This window comes from Mobula birostris, chromosome 9, assembly GCF_030028105.1.
Source record: "Mobula birostris isolate sMobBir1 chromosome 9, sMobBir1.hap1, whole genome shotgun sequence".
NCBI classification, from domain to species: domain Eukaryota; kingdom Metazoa; phylum Chordata; class Chondrichthyes; order Myliobatiformes; family Myliobatidae; genus Mobula; species Mobula birostris.
In genome coordinates, this window is record NC_092378.1 from 47458621 (window position 1) to 47480697 (window position 22077).

Here is a 22077-nt window from a genome sequence, read left to right on the forward strand (position 1 = left end):
ATATTGGAAAATGCATTGTCATGCACTTTGGTAGTAGAAATAAATGTGCAGACGATTTTCTAAACTGGGAGAAAATCCAAAAAATATGAGATGCAAATGGATTTTGGAACCTGTGCAGAACACGGTAAAGGTTAAATTGCAGGTTGAGTCGGTGGTGAGGAAAGCAAATGCAAGGTTAGCATTTATTTCAAGAGGTCTAGAATGCAAGAGCAGGGATATAATGCTGAGGTTCTCCAAGGCACTGTTGAGGCCTCATCTTCTGTATTGTGAACGGTTTTGGGCTCCTCACTTAAGAAAAGATGTGCTGGTATTGGGGAGGGTTCGGAGGACATTCACAAGGATTATACGGGAGTGAAAGGCTTACCATACAAAGAATGTTTAATGGCCTTGGGTCTGTACTCGCTGGAATTTAGACAGATGGAGGGAGATCTCATTGAAATCTTTCGAATGTTGAAAGACCTAGATGAGTAGATGTGCAAAGGATGTTTCACATGGTGGGGAACCTAGGACAAGAGTGCACAGCCTCAGGATAGAGGGGCATCCACTTAAAACAGATGTGGTGAAATTTCTTTAGCCAGAAGGTGGTGAATTTGTGGAATGCATTTCTACAGGCAGCTGTGGATGCCGGGTTGTTTGGTGTATTTAAGGCAGAGATTGTAGGTTCTTGATTGGACGCAGCATCAAAGGTTAGGGGGGGAAGGCTGAGGAGGGAGTGGGGCGATCTCTACAAACGATCTAAATTACAAATATAAAATACAAAATAATTGGTTGCATAAGTATACACCCCCTTTAATATGACACACCAAGTCATAACCTGTGCAGCAAATTGGTTTTAGAAGTCACATAATTAGTTACATGGAGATCACCATGTGCAGTCAAGGTGTTTTAATTGATTGTAGTAAAAATACACCTGTATCTGGAAGGTCCAATTGCTGGTGAGTCAGTATCCTGCCAAAAACTACATCATGAAGACAAAAGAACACTCCAAGCAACTTCAGAAAAATGTTAAGGAAGAGCACAAGTCAGGAGATGGATGCAAGAAAATTTCCAAGTCACTGAGTATCCTTTGGAGTATAGTTATGTCAATCATCAAGAAATGGAAAGAATATGGCGCAGCTGTAAATCTGCCTAGAGCAGGCCGTCCTCAAAAACTGAGTGGCTATGCAAGAAGGGGACTCTTGAGGGAAGCCACCAAGAGACCTCTGACAACTCTGGAGGAGTTAGAAGCTTCAGTGTCTGAGATGAGAGAGATTGCACATAAAATAACTGTTGCCTGGGTGCTTCACCAGTCACAGCTTTATGAGACAGTGGCAAAGAGAAAACCACTGTTGGAAAAAAATTCACGTGAAATCTTGGCTAGAATTTGCCAGAAGGCATGTGGGAAACTCTGAAGTCAGCTGCAAGAAGGTTCTATGGTTTTATGAACCAAAATTAAGCTTTTTGGCCATCAGACTAAATACTGTGTATGGTGTAAGCCAAACACAGCACATCATCAAAAACACACCATCCCTACCATGAAGCATGATGGTGGCTGTATCTTGCTGTGGAGATGCTTCACTGTAGCAGGCCCTGGAAGGCTTGTGAAGGTAGAGTGTAAAATGAATGTAGCAAAATACAGGGAAATCCTGGAGGAAAATTTGATGCAATCTGCCAGAGAACTGAGACTTGGGAGAAGATTTGTTTTCCAGCAAGACAATGACCCCAAGCATATAGCTAAAGCTACACAGGAATGGCTTAAAAACAACAAAATTATTGTCCTGGAGTGGCCAAGTCAGAGTCAAAATCCAATTGCGAATTTGTGACTGGACTTGAAAAGGGCTGTTCATTCACAATCCTCATGCAATCTGACAGAGCTTGAGCAGTTTTGCAAAGAAGACTGGGGAAAATTGCAGTGTCCAGATGTGCAAAGCTGGTAGACTCCTGGCAGTAATAGTTGCCAAACGTGCACCTACTAAATGCTGATGTGAAGAGGGTGAATGCTTATGCAATTAATTATTTTATGTTTTATATTTGTAATTAATTTAGATAACTGTGTAGAGATTTGTTTTCACTTTGTCGTGAAAGAGTCTTTTTCTGTTGATCAGTATCAAAAAGCCAAATTAAATCCACTGATTCAGTGTTGTAAAACATAAAACATGAAAACTTCCAAGGAGGGTGAATACTTTTTATATGTATGTATGTATGTACCGTCAGGACTTTTACTCCTCATATATGTGAAGGATGTAAGAAATAGTCAATTCGATATGTATGAATGCATACATGTATATGTGTGTGTATATTATATTATATTATTGTGACAATTGTTAACACTTAAATAGGGCACTCTTTGCAAAATCTGATGTGACATTTTGACCTGAAATGTCAGCAGTTCCTGTCCCTTCACAGATGCTGCCTGACCCATTCAGTTCCTCCAGCAAGCTGATCATTGCTCCAGATCCCAGCATCTGCCATCTCTTGTGTCTCCAATGGGAAGCTCTGTTTTACAAGGCTCGGATGATAGTTTGCCTCCCAGGTGCCAGGTGTTTCAGATCGTGTCAAGATATCCTGCAGTGGGAGTGAGGACAGCCAGAGGTCGTGGTACATATTGGTACCAATGACATAGGTAGGAAAAGGAAAGAGGTCCTGAAAATAGACTACAGGAAGTTAGGAAGGAAGTTGAGAAGCAAGTTGAGAAGCAGGACCACAAAGGTAGTAATCTTGGGATTACTGCCTGTGCCATGTGACAGTGAGTATAGGAATAGAATGAGGTGGAGGATAAATGTGTGGCTGAGGGATTGGAGGAGGGGGCAGGGATTCAGATCTCTGGATCATTGGGATCTCTCTTGGGGCAGGTGTGACCTGTACAAAAAGGATGGGTTGCACTTGAATCCCAGAGGGACCAATATCCTGGCCAGGGGGTTTGCTAAGGCTACTGGGGAGAGTTTAAACTAGAATTGTTGGGGAGTGGGAACCGAACTGAAGAGACTGGGGAAGAGGCAGTTGGCTCATAAATAGGGAAAGCTTGGAGACTGTGAGGGAGGATAGGCAGATGAGAGAGAAGGGGCGCACTCAGACCAACGGTTTGAGATGTCTATTTTAACGCAAGGAGTATTGTGAACAAAGTGGATGAGCTTAGAGCGTGGATCGGTACTTGGAGCTATGATGTTGTGGCCATTACAGAGACTTGGATGGCTCAGGGACAGGAATGGTTACTTCAAGTGCCGGGTTTTAGATGTTTCAGAAAGGACAGGGAGGGAGGCAGAAGAGGTGGGGGCGTGGCACTGTTGATCAGAGAGAGTGTCACGGCTGCAGAGAAGGTGGACGTCATGGAGGGATTGTCTATGGAGTCTTTGTGTGTGGAGGTTAGGAACGGGAAGGGGTCAATAACTCTCCTGGGTGTTTTTTATAGACCACCCAATAGTAAGAGGGATACTGAGGAGCAGATAGGGAACCAGATCCTGGAAAGGTGTAATAATAACAGAGTTGTTGTGGTGGAAGATTTTAATTTCCCAAATATTGATTGGCATCTCCCTAGAGCAAGGGTTTTAGATGGGGTGGAGTTTGTTAGGTGTGTTCAGGAAGGTTTCTTGACACAATATGTAGATAAGCCTATAAGAGGAGAGGCTGTACTTGACTTGGTATTGGGAAATGAACCTGGTCAGATGTCAGATCTCTCAGTGGGAGAGCATTTTGGAGATAGTGATCATAATTCTATCTCCTTTACAATAGCATTGCAGGGAGGTAAGAACAGACAAGTTAGAAAAGCGTTTAATTGGAGTAACGGGCATTATGACGCTATCAGGCAGGAACTTAGAAGCATAAATTGGGAACAGATGTTCTCAGGGAAAGGTACAGAAGAAATGAGGCAAATGTTCAGGGGATATTTGTGTGGAGTTCTGCATAGGTAATGAGACAGGGATGTTATGGTAGGGTATAGGAACCGTGGCGTACAAAGGCTGTTGTAAATCTAGTCAAGAAGAAAGGAAGAGCTTACGAAAGGTTCAGAGAGCTAGGTAATGTTAGAGATCTAGCAGATTATAAGGCTAACAGGAAAGAGCTTAAGAAGGAATTTAGGAGAGCCAGAATGGGCCATGAGAAGGCCTTGGCGGGCAGAATTAAGGAAAACCCCAAGGCATTCTACAAGTATGTGAAGAGCAAGAGGATAAGAAGTGAAATAATAGGTCCTATCAAGTGTGACAGTGGGAAAGTGTGTATAGAACCAGAGGAAGTAGCAGAGGTACTTAATGAATGCTTTACTTCAGTATCCACTATGGATAAGGATCTTCGTGATTGTAGTGATGACTTGCAGTGGACTGAAAAGCTTGAGCATGTAGATATTAAGAAAGAGAATGTGCTGGAGCTTTTGGAAAGCATCAAGTTGGATAAGTCGCTGGGACCAGATGAGATGTACCCCAGGCTACTGTGGGAGGTGAGGGAGGAGATTGCTGAGCTTCTGGTGATGATCTTTGCATCATCAATTGGGACAGGAGAAGTTCCGGAGGATTGGAGGGTTGTGGATGTTGTTCCCTTATTCAAGAAAGGGAGTAGAGATGGCCCAGGAAATTATAGACCAGTGATTCTTATTTCAGTGATTGGTAAGTTGATGGAGAAGGTCCTGAGAGGCAGGATTTAAGAACATTTGGAGAGGTATAATATGATTAGGAATAGTCAGCATGGCTTTGTCAAGGGCAGGTCGTGCCTTACGAGCCTGATTGACTTTTTTGAGGATGTGACTAAGCACATCGATGAAGGAAGAGTAGTAGATGTAGTGTATATGGATTTCAGCAAAGCATTTGATAAGGTACCCCATGCCAGGCTTATTGAGAAAATAAGGAGGCATGGGATCCAAGGGGACATTGCTTTGTGGGTCCAGAACTGGCTTGCCCACAGAAGGCAAACAGTGGTTATAGACAAGTCATATTCTGCATGGAGGTTGGTGACCAGTGCTGTGTCTCAGGGATCTGTTCTGGGACCCTTACTCTTCGTAGTTTTTATAAATGACCTTGGTGAGAAAGTGGAGGGATGGGTTAGTAAGTTTGCTAATGACACAAAGGCTGGGGTGTTGTGGATAGTGTGGAGGGCTGTCAGAAATTATAGCAGGACATTGATAGGATGGAAAACTGGGCTGAGAAGTGGCAGATGGAGTTCAACCCAGATAAGTGTGGAGTGGTTCATTTTGGTAGGTCAAATATGATGGCAGAATATAGTATTAATGGTAAGACCTGTGGCTGTGTGGAGGATCAGAGGGATCTTGGAGTCCGAGTCCATAGGACACTCAAAGCAGCTGCGCAGGTTGACTCTGTGGTTAAGAAGGCATACGGTGTATTGGCCTTCATTAATCGTGGAATTGAATTTAGAAGCCGAAAGGTAATGTTGCAGCTATATAGGATCCTGTTCAGACCCCACTTGGAGTAATGTACTCAGTTCTGGTTGCCTCACTACAGGAAGGATGTGGAAGCCATAGAAAGGGTGCAGAGGAGATTTACAAGGATGTTGCCTGGATTGTGGAGTATGCCTTATGAAAACAGGTTAAGTGAACTTGGCCTTTTCTCCTTGGAGTGACGGAGGATGAGAGGTGACCTGATGGAGGTGTATACGATGATGAGAGGCATTGATTGTGTAGATAGTCAGAGGCTTTTTCACAGGGCTAAAATGGCTGCCCCAAGAGGGCACAGGTTTAAGGTGCTTGGGAGTAGGTACAGAAGAGATGTCGGGTAAGTTTTTTTACGCAGAGAGTGGTGAGTGCTTGGAATGGGCTGCTGGCAATGGTGATGGAGGCGGATACGATAGGGTGTTTTAAGAGACTTTTGGATAGGTACATGGAGCTTAGAAAAATAGAGGGCTATGTGTAACCCTAGTAATTTCTAAGGTAGGGGACATGTTCGGCACAACTTTGTGGGCCGAAGGGCCTGTATTGTGCTGTACGTTTTCTATATTTCTATGAAATCTACAGCACATTACAGGCCCTTCGGCCTACAATGTAACCTCTTCTAGAAACTGCCTAAAATTTCTCTACTGCATAGCCCTCTCTACTTTTCTGAGCTCCATGTACCTATTTAAGAGTCTCTTAAAAGACCCTATTGTATCCGCCTCTACCACCATTGCTGGCAGTGCATTCCACGCACCCACCACTCTCTGTGTGGAAAATCTTACCTCTGATATCCCCCCTGTACCTACTTCCAAGCACCTTTAAAAACTATGCCCCCTCATGTTCATTTTTGGACTATCATTCCCAGTTTGGTTCTCAGCCCAACAAGATGGGCAGCATAGATGTGGTAGACTAAAGTGTCTGATTCTGTGCTGTTCAACCTCTCAAATCACTCAGAATTGGCATCATTCCTGAGTAGTTGTGCTGAAGTGAACTATTTTGTTGGAAGTGTAGGCACTGTTGCGATGTTGCTGGCAGGCTAACCTATTTCCAGGTAGTAAGCTCCCACAAACAGCAATGTAGTGATGGTCAGGAGTTGTGAGTACTGTTGGTTGAGAGATAATAATGGCCAAGAAACTGGAGTTGAATTCCCAGCTCTTTAACAAAAATGGTCCAAAATGATCATTTAGTATCTTGTCCAGAAAATTGCATTGAAGTGTCAGCCTAGATTTTTTTTTGTCAAGTGCTGCAGAGGGAGGTGAACCCAAAATGCTCAGAGGGAAGAATGAATCATGGACAGAGTAGCTGTGACGATTAGCCAATATCTTACTGTATGGTGGTTTAAGCTTGAGGAGGTGAAATGCCTGACACCTATCGTCCCTCCAAATCAACTGAATGACAGTTAATATCTATGCTCACTCCTGTACCTTAGATTATCTGCTGCTTCCCACTTAAAACTTTGTCTAATGTGAGAGAGGACAGGATATACTAAGGAAGCATATCTGTGACCATGTGGAGAGTTTGAAGGTAAATCCTGCATTCTTTTAGTTCAGTGCTGAGAAGCTGCTCCTGCTGTAGCAGTTTAATTTTGACTCAACTCACCCTGCCATCCTGTGACTCCTCTCAGTGAAGTCCCCAAGCAGCTTTGAGAATAGGGCAATTGTTGTGGTGTAGTTTCATGCCCAATATTAACTGGCCAAAACCTCCATTCCAGCCAACATAGCTGACTTGCATTCTGCCAGATCAGGCTGGGTTTCAGCTAGAAGTAGCAGAATCTGTTGCCATTTCTTCCCAGCATTGCAGCAATCTAGGGTGAGCTTTTAACCCCATTTGACTGGAGATGAATAGACTGCAGGGTGGCTCAGTTGATTAGAAAGGGCTGACTCCTTTGTAAATGTACTCAGGTCCAAGTGATCTTGCATCATTTCTCAGCAGTATGGCATGCAATGATTTATTTTACATCAATCCAAAAAGCTGCACTTCATTTTTAAGTACATTGTCGCTCTGTGACCCATGTGATAACTTGTAGCTCTCGGGGCTGAGGTGAGTTGAAGACTGTAGTACGGTATTGAGTGCAGTCGGCGATGCTGGCGTAAGTTGACGCACTTAAAGCACAGTCCTGATGTTGGCCAGTGCAGAAATCTCGTGTGTGTTTTGTGGACATAGTTTGCAAGGTATTCGGAAGACAAAAGGCTTTTGTTCCACTGAGAGTGAGCTGTAGGAATATCTGTTTTATCACTGAGCTTTTCACATTATCATAACCTCAGTGACCAAAGAAGTCCCATTCCAGAGGTGAACCAGTGGTGAGTATTAGGCAGATATTCTAGTACAATACTGAAGGAGTAATGAGTCACTGGAGCTAGTTTTATGGGATTTGGTGCATTGCCAGGTGTGTGCTAGTAGGTATAGTACATTGCTGGGGGCGGTTTTGTGGGCACTCTGCTTTGCCAATTGATTGTAGATGTTGTGAATGGTTGGGTGGAGCAGGGTGTAACCTTTTGGGTGAAATGTTAAACCAAGCCACTGCCCTCTTTTTAGACATAAAAAAAAGCACATTATGTTAACGAAGTGGATATCCTGGTCAGTATTTAATCCCCAACCAACAACGCAAGAATAATTGTTTGGTTGTTACTGTTTGTGAGAACTTGTACTGTGTAAAATGGCTGCTACATTTTGTTATATTCCAATAACCACTACTCTTTAGCATTAGCTTTCTAGATGTAAACGGCTTTTTCGAAATACCGAGTTTATAAAAGTGCAGTACAGTGATGCAAGTTTCTTTTTCCACATGCTGACTGCATTCTCTCTGCTGCCTTTTTTCCATTCAAGTCCTTTAGTGGGGGAAGCTGAGGCAATGTTTTGGAGCTGAAAGAGTTACCAGGAAATGGATGGGTGATGAAGCAGTTGATCAGGATGTCAAGCAGGATGTGTGACTGTCATTAGGTCTGTTTTGCTTGCTGGTTGGAACATTGTGATCTGTAAGCATTTTTTAAAAATCTTAAATTTGCAAAGAGAGTCATTGGGAATGAACAGTGGCCAGGTGGGTTTGGCAGTGAAGAAGCTCAAGGTTAATGTGATACACATTTAAAATACCCAAATTCCATGCTGTCCTCCTAGTGATGACCTAACTGACCATTTCCCTGATGTGATGTTCCACTCATTGACTTTTTGAAACTTCTTTTGAAGATTTCTGAACCTTGCACTTTTTAATATGGTCTTCCCCAGGTCACTGCAGGGTTCTGTTCCTATGAATTTAGCGTAATGCAAACAGTTCAGAAGTCAGAAATGTGACTATGTACAGAGTTCCCATGGGGTAGAAGAAGCCTGCAGTTCTGCCTCAGTGGGCAGAACCATCCTGCCAGTCACTTAAATGCTTGTTAGTATGTACTGGCTGATTACGAGTTGAATTTTTGTAACCTGGGAGGACTTGTATGTATTTATTGTTCCTTTTCTGCCAACTGCCGGTTATCTGGTAGGAGAAAATAAGGATTAAGACGTTGCAAGGTGCTGGAATTCTGAAATAAAATCTGAATGTTGGAAACAGCAGGCCAGGCAGCACCACAGTGAACATTTTAGGTGCTGCATTATCGATGAACCTCACTGGCAAAGGGTCCTAGATCAGAAACTAACTAACTAACTAACTCTCTCTCTCTCTCTCTCTCTCTCTCTCTCTCTCTCTCTCTCTCTCTCTCTCACTCTCTCACTCTCTCACTCTCTCACTCTCTCACTCTCTCACTCTCTCACTCTCTCACTCTCTCTCTCTCTCTCTCTCTCTCTCACTCTCTCACTCTCTCACTCTCTCACTCTCTCACTCTCTCACTCTCTCACTCTCTCACTCTCTCACTCTCTCACTCTCTCACTCTCTCACTCTCTCACTCTCTCACTCTCTCACTCTCTCACTCTCTCTCTCTCTCTCTCTCTCTCTCTCTCACTCTCTCACTCTCTCACTCTCTCACTCTCTCACTCTCTCACTCTCTCACTCTCTCACTCTCTCACTCTCTCACTCTCTCTCTCACTCTCTCACTCTCTCACTCTCTCACTCTCTCACTCTCTCACTCTCTCACTCTCTCTCTCTCTCTCTCTCACTCTCTCACTCTCTCACTCTCTCACTCTCTCACTCTCTCACTCTCTCACTCTCTCACTCTCTCACTCTCTCACTCTCTCACTCTCTCACTCTCTCACTCTCTCACTCTCTCTCTCACTCTCTCTCACTCTCACTATTGGTTGTACTCTCTTGTCTAGCACTTAGTACAACCTGAGGTGCACTCTGTTGCATAAGATTTTCATCCAAGGGCCTAATTGCTCTCTCAGGAAGATAGAAATATCCTACGACACTATTTGAAGAAGAAGAGCAGGAAAACTTTGTTAGTCAGTATCTTTTTTTAATAACATTACAACTGCCTCAGCAATCTTTCATTGTCCTAATCTTTCTTGCGGTGGTGAAGAAGTATTTGGCAGTGGATGCCCTTTTTCTTAGGCAAGATGTAAATAAGAATATAATAACATTGAATGGTTGAGCAGGTTTAAGAGATCTTGAGCCCATGCCTTAATGTTCATAGAGTTCATAGGGTTATACAGAATGGAAATAGGCTGTTCAGCCCATTGTTTCATGTTGACCAAGGTGCCTCCTCAAGGCTAGTCCCATTTGCCAGTGTTTGGCAAATCCAGACCTTTCTGATCCATGTATTTGTCCTGCTGGCTTGAGGGGCTGAATGGGTGACTCCTGCTTTGTATGCAGAGGAGATGCAAGAGTTGGCATTGTAGAACTATTCTCAAGAAAATATATTCGTTTCCTGGAACCACACAGGCAATGAGTTCAGGGGCACTTTTCTCCAAGGATAATAACCACTGGCTGCTTTCCTTTTGCTCAGGTCTGCACAAGCTGTGAGGACAATGCTGAGGCCAATGGTTTCTGTGTCGAGTGTCTCGAGTGGCTTTGTAAAACCTGCATCGAGGCTCACCAGAGAGTCAAGTTTACAAAAGACCACACCGTGAGACAGAAGGAGGATGTGTCTCCAGGTAAATGTACAATTTAGCATTTCCAGATATGTTAGACCAACATCTGCTCCAATTCATTTCTGATCTCCACTCATAAGCAGTAAATGAAAATCACAGGTCAGGAGGCATTTATGGAAAGGAATAAGGAGTTGACTTTTCAAGCCAGGACCCTTCATCAAGACCTGATGAAAGGACACAGCCTGAAACATCAACTGTCCTGAGAAAGGGACCCGGCTTGACACGTCGACTGTGTACTTTTTTCCATAGATGCTGCCCGGCCCGCTGAGTGCCTCCAGCATTTTATGTGTCTTGCTTGGATTTCCAGCATCTGCAGATTTTCTTGTGTTGGTGACAATAAACTTAAATTTGAATGCGGACATTGAAAACACCTCTTTTTGATAGGCTGAATGTCTTTTACACTTGGTTTGATGCACGTAACATGTGCCGGCGAGGAAGGCTCCCCCATCCCCACCTCACACAAAGCAGCCACTCTGTCTGGCCGCAGCTGATATGAGGAAGACCATAGCCAAGGTCAACCCATGTGAAGCTGTGGGGCCTGATAAAATACCTGGTCGTGTGCTGACAGGACTGTGCAGCCCAGTTAACTGAGGTTCTAATGCTCATCTTCAACATCTCTCTTGAACAGTCCACTGTCCCCTCGGGTTTCATGGCAGTCACCATCACCCGGGTGCCCAGCAGGGCGGTAGTTACTACTGTCCAGTGGTACTGAGCTCAGCAATAATGAAGTGCTGTGAGCGGCTGGTTATGGATCGCATTAAATCCCAACTTCCTGCTACATTAGACCCTTTCCAGTTCACTTATCACTCTAGTTGGTTACTGATGATGCCATAGCCACTGCCCTCCACTCTGTCCTGTCCCATCTGGAAAATGGTGCCAGAATGCTGTTCATTGACTTGAGCCTGACGTTTAATGCGATCGTCCCTCAGACGCTGGTGGGTAAACTGTCCTTGTTGGATCTCAACATTTCTCTCTGTAACCGGATCCTGGACTTCTCGACAGAAAGGACATAGTCAGTGTGTGTTGGCAGAAACACCTCTGGATCCATCATGCTTGGCACAGACACTCCTCAGGCCTGAGTGCTCAGCTTGTTGCTGTTCACGCTGCTGACGCATGACTGCCCTGCTAGATCCAGTTCAAACCAAATCATCAAGTTCACTGATGACACCACAGTGGCCTCATCAACACTGAAGATGAGACGGCGTACAGAGAGGAGGTTGAATGGCGTGAGCACAATAATTTGAGTCTCAACGTGGATGAGACCAAAGAGATGACTGCGGATTTTAGGAAGGTACAGGCTGACCACTCCTCACTGCACATAAACAGTTCCTCCGTGAAGAGAGTTAGGAGTGGACAATCTCAGTTGGTCCCTCAAAACCATCTTTTTGGTCAAGAAAGTGCAGCAGTTTCTCCACTTCCTGAGGAGAGTGAGGTGAGTGAGGCTCCACCCCCCCCTCACACCCACCATTTTAACCGATTTTTACAGCAGTGCCATTGAGTGTGTTCTGACCAACTGCGTCAGGAATTTCAAGGCATCTGACCACAAGTCCCTGCGAAGGATTGTGAGGACTCCTGAGAGGGTCATCAGGGTCTCTCTTCATTAGAGATGTTAATCGGGAGTGCTGCATGCGCAGGGTGCTTAAATTGTCGATGATCTCTCCCATCCATCTCTTTGACCCCCCCTACCATCAGGTACTGTAACATTAGGACAAGAACTGTTAGGATGGGAAACAGCTTCTTCCCCCAGACTGTAAGACTTCTAAGCTCCCTACTGCCGCGTATGAATCTCATCACACTGTCTCGTGTGAAGCGTCAGTAGTGTTATTCTGTTTAGTTTTTAACTTGTATATGCACCTTATTATTTGTTAGTGTTATGTGTATGAGTTGTATGTACTGTGTTCTGCACCCTGGTTTAAGAGGAATGTTGTTTCACTTGGTGGTATACATGTGTACAGCTGAATGACAATAAACTGAACTAGAGCTTGAACTTTCCTGCCCTCGTAGTGGCTTCACAGGGCTGTTGGGAGGGACCGATGCAAAGGTGACAATTTTCAGCTGGCACAGCTGCGGTAAGGTGGATTGATGAGGGAGGTGACGAGCTGGTGCATTCTGTACATGGTATACGCAGTTACCATGTTGGTGGAATAGGTGATCAACAAGGTCTATGATGTGTCAGTCAAGTAGCCTGCTCTGCCTGGGACTGTGAAGAACTGCTGTAAATACAGTCGTTCAAGCAGTGAGGACCATCACTGGTGATGGAGAAGCTTTGTTTAATTCAGGGGTGATTGAGCAATAGTCAACTTCTGAACGGCTTTTGTAACTAGAGCATTTAGGTGGCTAGACTAGATTAAGTTTGTAGTCATGGTAGTTACCGGAATGTCGATTGTGGAGTGCATGGTGAGGGTAGTGCCATTAAATGCCAAGTGAAGCTGTGAGCCCACTGGGGAATTTGAAGGCCCAATGTTTGTGAATCACCGAGTGCGGGAGGCCGAAGACTGCTTTCCTAGGGTTAGAGGATTGCGTTGAGAGGGAGGAACAGGTCTTGCTTTGCTATTGCTGTGTTCTGTGTTGTTCTGCCAAACATTGTTGGCATGCTATGTTGGTGCCAGAATGTGTGGCAACACTTGTAGGCTTGCCCCAGCACATCCTTGGGTGTGTTGGTTGTTAACACAAACAATGTGTTTTACTGTATGTTTCGATATATATCTGATAAATGAATCTGAATCCTAGACTCTTATATGAGGTGGTCATCTACTGGCACTTCGGTGATGGCTAATCATCCCAAACCTGAATATTGTGAGGCCATCTTGGCTATAATCGTTTTAAGCCAAGGATCTTTGAATGGAACAAAATGCTGTGCATTCCTCGTGAAACTTCATAGCTTATAATTTGTTAATGGGGGCAGGGGGGAAACAGCAATGATAGTTAGACTTGGGGCTGAGATGATTGTGTGCCAAAAACTGTAACCATTTCAGCTGTGTTCGGTATAATTTCACCCCACAGAGTTTTTTCCATTGATTCTGGTTGTCTAATTTTAGAGATAACACATTCAGTTAACTGTTGGCTTAATGTCACTCTCATCTTTGCTTTGGAGTTCATATTTGAAGCAAGGTTGCAGTGAACTTTGGAACAAGATGTTCCTGGTGAAAGCAAATCTGAACATCATAAATAAGCAACATTATTGAGTTTTTGTGACTTGATAGCACTGTGCATAGTCGTTGAGGACAGACAAAGTTGTTTTGCATTGTTACATACACTCAGTGGTCAGTTTATTAGGTACCCCTGTATGTTAATCAGCCAATCATGTGACAACTCAATGCATAAAAGCATTCGGACATGGGTCAAGAAGTTCAATTGTTCAAACCAGAGGTCAGACTGGGGAGGAAATGTGATCTAAGTGACTTTGACCGTGGAATTATTGTTGGTGCCGGACAGGGTGGTTTGAGTATCTCAGAAACTGATGGTCTCTTGAGATTTTCATGCACAACAGGGAATTGTGCAAAAACAAAAATCATCCAGTGAATGGCAGTTCTGTGGGAGAAAATGCCTTGTTAATGGGAGAGGTCAGAGGAGAACAGGCAGAGTGGTTCCAGTTGACAAGAAGGTGACAGTAACTCAAATTATTATGCATTACAATAGTGATGTGCAGAAAGCATCTCTGAACACACATGTCAAACTTTGAAGTGGATGGGCTACAGCACTGGAAGACTGAATCAATGGTCACTTTATTAGGTACAGGAGGTACTTAGTAAAGTGGCCTCTGATGGTGCCTTAACCTTATTAGACTTATTTATGATTTGTTACACCTCTTTGAGATCAGATGAGGGGACGTAGATAGAGTGGATACACTCAGTGGTTTTGTTGGGGTTGGGAAATCAAGGACTGGAAGGTGTACAATAGATTTAAGGTGAGTGGGCAAATAGGGGCAAATTTTTTTTTTACACAGGTGTGGATTGTCTGTGGAATATGCTATCAGCGGAAGTCATTGAGGTAGATACAGTGACAACCTTTGAAGGACAATTGGACAGGTAAGGTGTCTTGATGAAGGGTCTTGGCCCGAAACGCCGACTATTTATTCCTCTGCATAGATGCTACCTGACGTGCTGAGTTCCTCCAGCATTTTTGTGTGTTGCTCTGGATTTCCAGCATCTGCAGAATCTCTAGTGTTTATGGATGGTGGACCCCAGGTTGCAAACCCCTGCTTTAGAAAAATATGGGCCAAGTGCTGAAAAATGAGACTTGGATGGGACATTTTTGTTGCCATGGACTAGTTGAGATATAGGGCCTATATCTGTGCTGCGAACTTACCTGGAGCATGTGTCCTCTTAACTATTCCGAAATGTTATCTGTAAATAGGGGCTATTTGTACATAAATAAACACTGAATCCTTTCCCTGGTCGACTGGAATTGGTCACAGGTGGGAAGCGTTAATTGTGACATTGTTTTCTCCTCCATTTCTGTTTCCTCAGAGGCGGTCAGTGTGTCCAACCAGCGGATGCTCTTCTGCCCCGTTCACAGACAGGAGCAGCTTAAGCTTTTCTGTGAGACCTGCGATCGGCTGACGTGCCGGGACTGCCAGCTGTTGGAACACAAGGAGCACAGGTAACTGGGCGGGGAGGCTCGGCAATAGCTTCCTGCTCTCAGTGTGGGCACTAGCTGGCATCTATTTGTCCTATTGTGTAACACTGATGTAGGCAGATGGTACACGGTGTAGCATTGAGTTATAGGGCTAGTAGGTTCACTGATAAGTGCTATGTGAATTCAATGCTGGTACGTACAGTTCTGTATAATTGGGTACAGTATGAAAGGCTGTCACCGTCTGTGTATTGTGGATACAGCATTACAGGGTATAGGTCATTGCTTTAGTACTGGTGAGGACAGGTCATCTGCTGCATAACATGTCTACTGTATGGACGGGTTTACACTGGTACAGTACTGGTGAGTGCAGGTCCGCCACTGTATAATGTTGAAAGGCCTAGATAGAGTGGCATTTGAAAGTCTGTTTCCGATAGTGGGGGAGTCCAAGAACAGACTGCACATCCTCAGAATATAAGGACATCCATTTAGACCAGAGATGAGGAGGTGCTTCTTTAGCCAGACGATGGTGAATCTGTGGAATTAATTGCCACAGTTAGCTGTGGAGGCTAGGTCATTGGGTATATTTAAAATGGATGTTATTGGGTTCTAGATAAAGGCTGATTTATACTTCTGTGTCAAATTGACGCTGTAGGTACGGCGTAGTCGCGAACCCTACGCAGGGCCTACGCGGATCCCTGTGCCGTAGCCTGACACGCACTTCTCCCAAAATGTAATTACGCGTCGCGGCAATGCAGACCGCAACAACTGTGACTGGTCCGCTTGGTAACATTGCATTTCCTCCTACGCTGCAATAGCTTCCCATTGGGCGACTGAAGGGCAGGGAAGGAACTCTGGCTGCAATGCTTTCCATAAAGCTTTACAGACCTCCGAAATTATGGAGGACACATTTCGCTTTTACGAAAAAAGACGCTTGCTTTAAACTTGTTTACCCTGAAAAAGACTACCATGACCATGAAGCCTTGCACGGGCAGGTGTGTGCACATGCACGACGTGCCCGAATTGCAGGGCGACGCAGACACACCAACGCACAAGTATAAATGCTCACAACGCACGTAGGCCACTTGCGTAGGTTACGGCACCCATTTGACGCACAAGTATAAATCAGCCTTTAGTAAGGGATTAAAAGTTATGGGGAGGAAGCAGGAGAATAGGGTTGAGAGGGTTAATAGATCAGAGAATATGGAATGTCAGAGCAGACTCATGAGTGGAATGTCGCATTTCTGCTCCCATCTCTAGTAGTCTTGTTGTCTTATAGTGTTAATGGATACAGGTCAGTCGCAGTCTAATGTTATGGAAATTATTTGGATCTTCACTGTGTACTATGGTATCAATAGTTTTAAGTGAGTCTACACTTCATCGGTACATATCAGTTGCTCTTATACTGGGCCACAATACTGATCTACTTTAGTGTATTACCTGTGTTTCATTAGATTCTGTATTTATAAGACCATTAGGACAATGGGAATTTCACAGGTTTTTTTTTGTATAATGCTGAGGTGCAGTGCTGGTTTATATAACCTGTTACTGTATTTGAAGAGGACTGTTTGGGTAAGTGTGGTCACTGATACTTGGATACAGCATTGGCTAGTACTGGTCTGTTCCTGCATATCAGAGAAATACAGCTTTAATGGTTTCTGTATGTCTCTGTATTGCACTGGGGTTTAGCTTTGGTACCTAGTACATATCTGTAACATTGGAGTCAGTCACTCACCTGGGAGTATATTGAATGAGGGACTGAAACCATCACACAAGAACTGTAACCTGAAACTTACAGTACCAGTTAAACTGGTGAGAGCGTTTCACTCTGAATCTTAAAGTACTGAATAAAGTGGTGAGAATATTTCATTCTGAATCTTACAGTACCAGATAAAGTGGTGAGGGTATTTCACTCTGAAACTTGCAGTACTAGTTAAACTGGTGAGAGTATTTCATTCTGAATCTTACAGTACTAGTTAAACTGGTTGAGAGCGTTTCACTGCAGCAGCATTGCTGAGCATGGAATCAAAACCTCTTGTACTTTTTAAAGGGTCCATAAACCTGTTCAGAAATTCCTAGCTGTGGTCTCCTGCTTTTGTCTTTGGTCTTTTTGAAAGCATGACGTTTTAAATGTGGGTGATGATTTCACAGGCTCTGCGCTATTGCATGCCCCTCCCTCCCTCCCTCCCTGCCCACTTTCTGTTTTCTTTGATCAGGCAAGGGATCAGAATAATTTAGCCGTTTGATTGTTTCCTTACTGTTGCCAGCACGGTGCTATAGTATGTCTTGGGAGATGACAGTTTTTCACTTTAAACCCCTTGCTTTAGGAGGATGTATGATCTTTGCCCTCCAACCCTTCCGCCCACTACCCACCCCCAATGCTGGCAACTGCCTCCTTCCTGCAACACAATCGTGTTAGGATCTACTTAATGTACTAATGTGTGTTGAAGCTGCTCTGTAGTCTAAATGATGGCATGGACTTGTTGGGCTGAATAATCACAGTGCTGTGCTTGCTAGGAAACAACTGGGACGCAGGTGGGTTTTCAGTGTTGCTGAGTGAATTTGTTTCTACAGGTACCAGTTTCTAGAAGAGGCCTTCAACAATCAGAAGGTTATCATTGACACACTGACTGCCAAACTGCAAGAGAAGAGAAACTATATCCAGTACACGGCCAGTCAGATCCAGAACAGGTATGACATGGGGTAGACTCCTCCCTTGTGCTTCATGTTGCTTTCTTCTCTTTCTCAGGAAGGAAGTACAAGAGCTTTGGGTGCCACACCACCAGGTTCAGAAACAATTATTGCCCTTCACCCATCAGGCACCTGAACCTAATGGGTAACTTCACTCACCTCAATACTGAACTGATTCCACAACCAAAGGACTCACTTTCAAGCACTCTACACTAAAATAACAATAAATAAGCACATCATATTTATTTAGTATTGATATTAATTAATTAATATTATTTATTATTGTTTTTGTATTTGTACAATTTGTCTTTTGCACTTTGAATGTTGGCCACCCTTTGTGTGCGTTCTTTCATTAACTTATTGTATTTCCTTGTTCTACTGAGAATGTCTGCAAGAAAATGAATCTCAGGGTGGTATTTGGTGACATAAATATATTTTGATAATAAGTTTACTTTTCAACTTTTTTTGATCACTTTCCTGAACAAAAGTGGCAAAGACACTGGCTGGATCTATTTAGAATAGTAAGTTGTCTTGTCACTCCAAATATCTCCCCGTCCTATCAGTGATTCTCTTTCCCTGTCTGCCATTCCCTCATGCACTTTGATTTCTTTCTCACCAGTATTCTCATGCCCTTGTACTATCCCTCTTCACTGAGAGTTCAATGCACATCACTCACTCACTCCACAATGACCTCCACTCCACTCTATGTGGGGTCCTCATAACCCATAGGCTGAGGATTATTTGGCCAGCCAGCAGGGAAGAAAGTTTCTTAGAGCAGAGAGAAGTGTTCTAGGAGTGATCTTAATGAACTATGTAGGGAGGAGATAAAAATTAGTTAGGTGTTTCAAAAGAGAGGGCTGAGCATTGGCAGGAATGTGTGAGGGATTTGAGGGGTGTGGAGAGATGTGTTGGACTTTTTTTTTTATCATGTTCTTTTGTGGACCTCCCCAACCCTATTCCAAGATGCTGTCCTGATGGTATTTGTTTAACAACTTCACCTGATCCAACAGCCCTTCATTCATCTCATCAAAACATTGTGAAACACAAACAGAGTGAGTAGGTTGTCAGCTGTACAATGCTGACTAATCTTTTGCCTATATAGATGCTGAAAGACTGTTTTGGGTGAGTGATGAGTGTGACTGTTGTTTAAATTCTCTCCCTCCATCTCTGACAATTGAGCTGGTTGTAGCTTCTAGTTGGCAATCAACCTGAATGTTTTATAAGCCCTATCAGAGTGGATACAGGCAAGTAGGTGTGGTTGTCTGTATAATGAGTCTTGCGCGAGTATATGGATACAGTGTTTTTAGATTTGGCCTAATCTGAGTAAGGCAATTGGTAATAACTTTACATACTACGAAGCTCAGTGATCCTGCTTGTGTTACAGGATTAATGAAGTAAATGAAAACTGTAAGAAAGTTGAGCAGGACATCAAAGTGGCCGTCTTCACACTAATGATCGAGATTAACAAGAAAGGGAAAGCTTTGTTGCAGCAGCTGGAGGTAAAATATCCTTTGGTTTCTTTTGAGGCTCCTTCACTTTTAGCTTTTTGCACACCCCCCTTTACTCTTCACTTCTGTCTGCCTTGGTGAACATTACTTCAGCCATCTAGGCATTAAGGTCTGGAATTTTCTCCTTCACCCTCCGTACTTCATAGTTCATCCTATTCCAGCAAAATCTGGTGCAATGGTGAATCTGGTGTATTGGGAGAGGGTCTGTATTTCTGAGGAACCTTTCAAACGAGGTACATCTAAGGTTGGAGCAAAAATCCACTCATCCAACAGAACATGCACCCGTTGTCCTGTTATCAAAATGCTGTTTGCTGGGTTCAGGATGTTTCCTGTTCATGGTCATGTGTTTGAACAGTGTCCATACTTTGAAAGACCACATTGACTATAAAGTGATATATACTGGGCTATGAAATGAGCTGTAATAAATTACATCTTTCCCACTGTAAAGAATTTTAATCTCACCACAACAGGAGTCCCAGAGACCTGGGTTCAATTCTGATCTCCCAAAGCTGTCTGTGTGGAGTTTGGGTGTTCTCCCTATGGTCATATGGGTTTCCTCTGGGTGCTCTGGTTTCCTCCCACATTCTAAACACATCGGTAGGTTAAGTGGCCACTGTAAATTGCCCTTAGCTGTAGGTGAGTGCTGGAATCTGAAAAGAGTTGATGGGAATGTGGGAAGAATAACACTGGATTTCTGTCTGATAAGCGAAGTAGGTGCTTGGAGGTTGGAGAGGACAGTGGGTTTGTTTATCTGCTGCATGATTATTGGAGATATCCAAAGACTTTAGATCTATTTGATTTACAATGCATTATCTCAAATCAGCAGTGCTGATGGCTGATTTTTTCTTTCTTCTGGGGCTTTTTTTTTTGCAGAGTGTAACCAAAGACCGTCAAGCAAAACTTCTCCAACAGCAACTCGAGATCTCTGGGCTCTCGAAGCAAGTGGAGCATGTCATGAACTTCGCAAAGTGGGCTATCTCCAACAGAAGCAGCATAGCTCTGCTGTATAGCAAACGACTGGTGCGTGATAATGCATCATGGACAGTGACCACAGACCTCTCCTTCGTCCTCAACTTGCAATGAAATTTACAGCACAGGCCTGGGTGGAATTTTTTGTAACCCAGACCATTGAGGTCACTTTCTCTTGTTCCATCTCTGATGCTCTGGCAGAGAAGCAATAGCAAAGCACAGTCATTACTTGGTGATTTGGATGGTTCACCAACCTAACAGACAAACTAGGCAGGCTGAGAAAGGGGCTGGGGTGGGCATTGGGAGCAGCTGACATCTCTTACCTCCAGACTGGTACAGAAATCCAGCTTGGACATTTGCTGGCTTCAAGTTCTGGCTGTGCGTTTGAAAGGACACAATGCAGTCTCTGTTTTCATGCTGAAGCTGTGGACTTCACTGGTGGGGTTGCATTTACTGTTCCCCTTGAGAAAATCCCAGAGAGTTGTTGAAACAGATTAATGAAACTTGAATGCCTTGCTAAGCCACTTCACAGTGGAACTTGTGTCCACCAGATTCATGGGAGACCAAAGCCTAAAGCAGTCTAGACTGAGTGGGAGCAGAGTACAGTTGCACTGTTATGTTGGTCTAACAGGTTTGAGGCTTCTTTTACTGAAAACAGCTTTCAGTTCCAAGATAAAAGGAATATTAATTTCAAAATCTCAAATTTTAATGGTTGGCTTTGAACTAATGTTCCCTGAATTGTACAGGTGACCATTACGTTAGTCATTCAAGTAATGGTAATTCGCCCTTAAAGAATCCACAAATCACCGCCCAAAGATTTAAGATGCAAATAAAATCTGCTCTTACTGGACAAATGTGGGGAGAATAAACAAATTAACACAAAATGTATTTTTTTCAGCTTGCGTTTCTTGAGCATTCGCTGGTGATGTAGCATCGCATTGTGTTTTCTAGGAATGCAAACCTTGAATAATGTGGACATCACCTGTAATCCCTTTAAAATAATGATGAACACTGCATTAGTGTAGGGTGTACAGGCCTTTAAAGGGCAACCCTTATAAGCAACATAATTAAGAGAGACCACTGATGTCTGGGCTGGATGCCAGGAGGATTGTACTGCTGGCTGTAGAACTCTTGTCTATACTTGGAACTAAGTTATGTTGTTTCAGCAGAAGAAAAGGAGTGCCTTGTCTGAAGTTGGGGGAATTTGCACAGGGATATCTGGAATGAGAGGAGTTTTATTCGACATAGACATTCTACATCAACATAGGAAAACTCAGCATGGTCTGGGTGAGATGGGCTGGTGTTTCTGAGCTAGTTAATACTTCTTCAGCACCAACACTAGCTGTTCTATTGGGAAATAGAGACTGTAGGCTTGAGGTCACACACGTATGTTGCATTATAGCATTGAAAGTTTTCGGTATGTCAATGGCGAACCTCTGCTTTGATTGCAGATCACATTTCAGCTGAGGTACATTCTTCGGGCTAGATGTGACGCCTCCCCGGTAGCCACCAGCTCTGTCCGGTTTCACTGTGACCCAACCTTCTGGGCAAAAAACGTTCTCAACTTGGGTAAGTTGGAATGAATAGCGGATATTGCAAACTTCAGTCAAGTTTTGAAGTAGTCAACCACCTTTTAGTTTGGGAGTCTTTATTAATTTGATGCTATTTGAGGTCTTAAGGTCAATGCTGCCACCTACTTTGTTCATGGTCTAGAGGTGCTGCATCAGCTGGACTCTGAGATGCTCCTGATGTAGGTTATATTTTCAACATCCATTGCCGCCCAGGTGCACATTAAGATAATTTCTTAACAAAATCAGTCAGTGTATTCGACCCCACTGACCCGTTGTGCCATTGGATAAGGTTGTGCCTGATCTTTTTAAGCACAGTGGCACTTTCCAGTGCCAGTCCTCTCCACTTTGATGCTTTTAGTACTAAAAAAAAATAGTGCCTTGAATTTACTCAGCAAACGAG

General features: G+C 43.7%; 1 protein-coding gene across 2 annotated transcripts in view; it reads left to right on the forward strand.

Annotated features, from left to right (window-relative positions):
* Positions 1-22077, forward strand: part of LOC140202739 (transcription intermediary factor 1-alpha-like) — a 163333-nt gene that overhangs the window by 103409 nt on the left and 37847 nt on the right. For both annotated transcript variants that reach the window (XM_072268000.1, XM_072267998.1), the window contains exons 3-8: positions 10219-10366; positions 14833-14965; positions 17513-17629; positions 19014-19128; positions 20011-20157; positions 21558-21675. In XM_072268000.1, coding sequence (XP_072124101.1) covers positions 10219-10366; positions 14833-14965; positions 17513-17629; positions 19014-19128; positions 20011-20157; positions 21558-21675 — 778 coding nt within the window. The remainder of the gene's footprint in view (positions 1-10218; positions 10367-14832; positions 14966-17512; positions 17630-19013; positions 19129-20010; positions 20158-21557; positions 21676-22077) is intronic.